The 3,677-nt window shown below is 40.0% G+C and overlaps 1 protein-coding gene across 2 annotated transcripts in view; it reads left to right on the forward strand.

The window, feature by feature from the left end:
* LOC106523513 (KN motif and ankyrin repeat domain-containing protein 4) overlaps positions 1 to 3,677 on the forward strand; it is a 44,258-nt gene that overhangs the window by 28,006 nt on the left and 12,575 nt on the right. For both annotated transcript variants that reach the window (XM_014016939.1, XM_014016938.1), the window contains 2 exons: positions 579 to 851; positions 930 to 1,011. In XM_014016939.1, coding sequence (XP_013872393.1) covers positions 579 to 851; positions 930 to 1,011 — 355 coding nt within the window. The remainder of the gene's footprint in view (positions 1 to 578; positions 852 to 929; positions 1,012 to 3,677) is intronic.

A 3,677-nucleotide genomic window follows, 5' to 3' on the forward strand; every position in this document is an offset into this window, starting at 1 on the left:
GCTGTAAAACAGCAATTATGCTGAGTCAGGCTTCATTTTTAGTAATCTTTTCCTGTTAAATAAATAAATCAAACCAAATCAAGGGGCCAGAACATCATGCAGCCTTCCTAACATATTTTGACACTGCGATATGGTGACAAAAATAATTGTCAGATTACATAGGCATATGTTCTGTATATAAAGAAAACAATCACTTCTTTGAGCTTGGGGATGTTTCAAACTGTTAAACACCGCCACCAACTGTTCAGGAGGATTATTACACCCCTAAAGTTTGTTTCACTGTGGAAGGGGTGTGTACAGCAGGGTGGCCAAAGATTTGTCTGTGGTGGCCATGGCCACCCCCTGGCTCCGCCCCTGAGTGCAGTCAGGGAGTGAGACACAGGTGTTTGGTTACTATATAATGAGCCACTAGCAGCTACTTTAGCATTTTATTTTTTCTGGTTCTTTTTAAATCTTCTTTTCAAACTTGCAGTGTGTCTGAATAAAACTAGCTGATGTTGGCACTGAGGGCAGCTGCTACTTCGACACCCGTCAGAGATTCTCCAGAAATCTTCCAATTTCTCTTTTTTTTATTTCAGATTCAAAAAGACATCAAGTGGAAATGTGCTCAGTCAGGACTCCGTGAAGAAAGGCAGTCGAGATGATTTCCAGCAAAAAGGAAGCAGCTCTTTCCCTGGGAGGACAGATGCAGTCCAAGCAGATGAGAAGAAAGACGGAGAGGCAGAGAGACGTCCAAGCCCTGAGGGACACATGACATCATTGGGGACAGAGTCTGAGTGGACAGACAGAGGTGGAGCCAAACAGAAAACTCCAGGAGAACTGATGGAGGGTAAATCAGAAACTAAGGCCAGGTGAGAGCAGCACAGTAAAGTATATTTTATTATTTGATCAGCGCACATTTACTGACTCTTCTTCCTTTCTTCTAACAGCACAGTGAGTCCAGACTTCATGTCTGCTTGTCATTTTCTCAGAGATCATTTAGACAACATGGACAACCCCAGCAACGACACAGTGAGCATCCTTTCATCAATCTAAAAAAATAACCTTGATAAAGGAAAATCACAGTTTTTATTGACAGGCTGCTTAAATTGTTTGTGTTATAAAAAATAGGACTAAACATAATAAAGATAAGGATCTTCCTGTAAGTCTTATCTTTAGTTCTGTTCAAAGCTTTAGAAGATGGAATAAAACACTGAAATCCACTCCATCTCTCTTCTTAGAGACCCTGTAGTGACAAACAGAGGCAAAACAAAACCTACAAATGGAAATAAATGCATGATAAGCTTTAACATATATTACATCACATGGGAGAGAACAGCAGGTTTAGGAGTTTAACCAGCACAAACTGAAAACTGAAACATTAACAGTTTTACTCTAAAATACTTACATGGTCCTTTTCTGCAGGAAACATGTTGAGAGTCATCATTGATCTGATCCAGAGAGGGGAACCACAGAATTACATATTATTTTTTATTAGATTTTAGGTTTAATAAGACTAAAACAGCCATCACCTTTAAAAATAAAAAAGAAACCCATAGAAGATGGACAAGACAAGTAAACAACAGCATACACTAAAGTGTATCCATCAAACCAATGACTTGTTGCCAATATTCTTTCTTGTTTAGTCAAGATAAACCTAATTGTCTCTACATTTCCGAAGTCTCTCAGCCACATTTCAAAAGTTGGGGGTTTATCAGACTTTCAGTATAAAAGTTTGACCCTTCTGGCCACTAATAAAACTAGTGATAAAACTTTCCATTCGTTCTTGTCCTGGTTCAGTCACCACAAATAATACTGTGAGGGTGGTACATGGGACCTCCCTACCAGGTACTTCAATGAAAAAAAAAATCAAACGAATGATTCCAGAAAAGCTGTAGTTTTGGGGATTGAAAGAAGAAATGACAGCATTAACAAGTATAATTTGTAAGTTGTAGGTGTAAGCCTTTCTCATACTGAATACTAACCCCACTAACCGTTCCACAACTGATCCTATTATGTGGCCGGAACACAGAAAACAGGGAAAACCTCCTTCAGTGTGAAGGAAATCCTAACGCTGCAACAATCACACTAAGCCAGGGATGTCCAAAATGTGGCCCGGGGGCCGTTTGTGGCCCCTGAACTGATTTTGTGTGGCCCCTGACTTCAGTTCAAGAATTATATTAATTTGTTTACAAATTTGTCCCCCCTGAACAGGTGTTTGATGTAGTCAGAGACTTTCTATTTATTATTAGGGCAAATTTATCACAAAGTAAAATCTTATAATAACAAATATTTGGCAACAATACCAATTATTTGTCTTTAAATAACCAGACTCTTTTTCCACATCTATCTAGTGACTTCTACTCAAAAGGTGATTTTCTGCACTCCAATCTGCTTTTAATTTATTTATTAAATTCGTCTGAATACAGCATGCATTTTCAACGAAAGAGTGACCTCAATCCTGATTTTATTTATCAGAATTGACTAAATTGGGTTAATTTTTTCCCCAATTGAAACCAAGAAAATTGCTAAATTTCTTTCAATAAGGGAAACCAGCAAAACACTTTTAAAGTTCTGGATCTAGATTAATTTACGCATCCATTTCCAGCAATAAATCTGACTACTTCATTTGTTTAATTAAAGTATTCAGTGCTTCATTTATTTTTGAGCAGGTAAAGTAAAAATATTTTTGGCCCTCAAGTCCTTCTGACTTTATGATTGTGGTGCATGTGACAAAATGTTTGGACAGCCCTGCACTGAGCAGCACATGCAGCCCTGTTTCGACTCTTAAAGTGTATCTGGATGCAGCTATGAGCTAAAAGATTAAACCACAGCAGCGGGGTCATGGGGTCATGGCCGAGGCATGAACTGCATCAATGGGTGCAGGACCCAATCACGCATCCACAATAATAAAGCACCACGACCTCGACATGTTGAGCACGCTCAGACCACTCTACACTTCATTACCTGTGATGACAAGCCCACTATGTTCTTTATCTGCTGCTGAAGACCTTGAAAAGATGCAGCAAATACCATCTATGTCCCAGCTAACAGTTTACACACAGCAAGGTCATCTTCAGTCATAAGGGGGGGCCAAAGGAGGAAGAATATTTTTAGACCTGTGGCGAACCAACTCCTCAAAATCCAAATCATTTGCTCTAAGAGAAGTTTTTAGTCGTAGGCAGCTCCAGACAAAATTACAGTGTGGTTATATTTCAGAACTCTTGCTCCAGGCACCCAAAACCTTTTCTGTCAAACTAAAAAAAGGAGTTTCAGAATGTGGTTTTTGTGTATCTACACGTGTATGTTGGGTTGATCCTGGTTGTGGAGTATACAGGAAGCACAGTACATGATTTAGGTTTTCCTTGAAATACTTGTTATAAGAGGCCAGGTAGCTTTAGTTTGTAGGTCCACAGCAGAACTTCATCTGGAAATGTTGCTCTGTGGCTGATTAAGGGCTCGACACACGGGAGGCGACGTCGCTCGCTCTCCATTCATTTCCTATGGAGCCTGTGCGGTGAGGCGACAATCGCTTGCCCTCCTCCAGCTAAGCGACCGGCGAAAATAGTGCATGTGAAATTTCGCGCTTGTACATGTAGACGTACACACGCGAGCTTGAGACGCAACACATGACAGTTGAAAAATGTTCAACTTTTGTTGCTGTCGCTTAGCGTACAACTAATCAGCGAGGGTTTCAT

The sequence above is a fragment of the Austrofundulus limnaeus genome, unplaced genomic scaffold (genome assembly GCF_001266775.1).
Source record: "Austrofundulus limnaeus strain Quisiro unplaced genomic scaffold, Austrofundulus_limnaeus-1.0 Scaffold158, whole genome shotgun sequence".
Taxonomy (NCBI): Eukaryota; Metazoa; Chordata; class Actinopteri; order Cyprinodontiformes; family Rivulidae; genus Austrofundulus; species Austrofundulus limnaeus.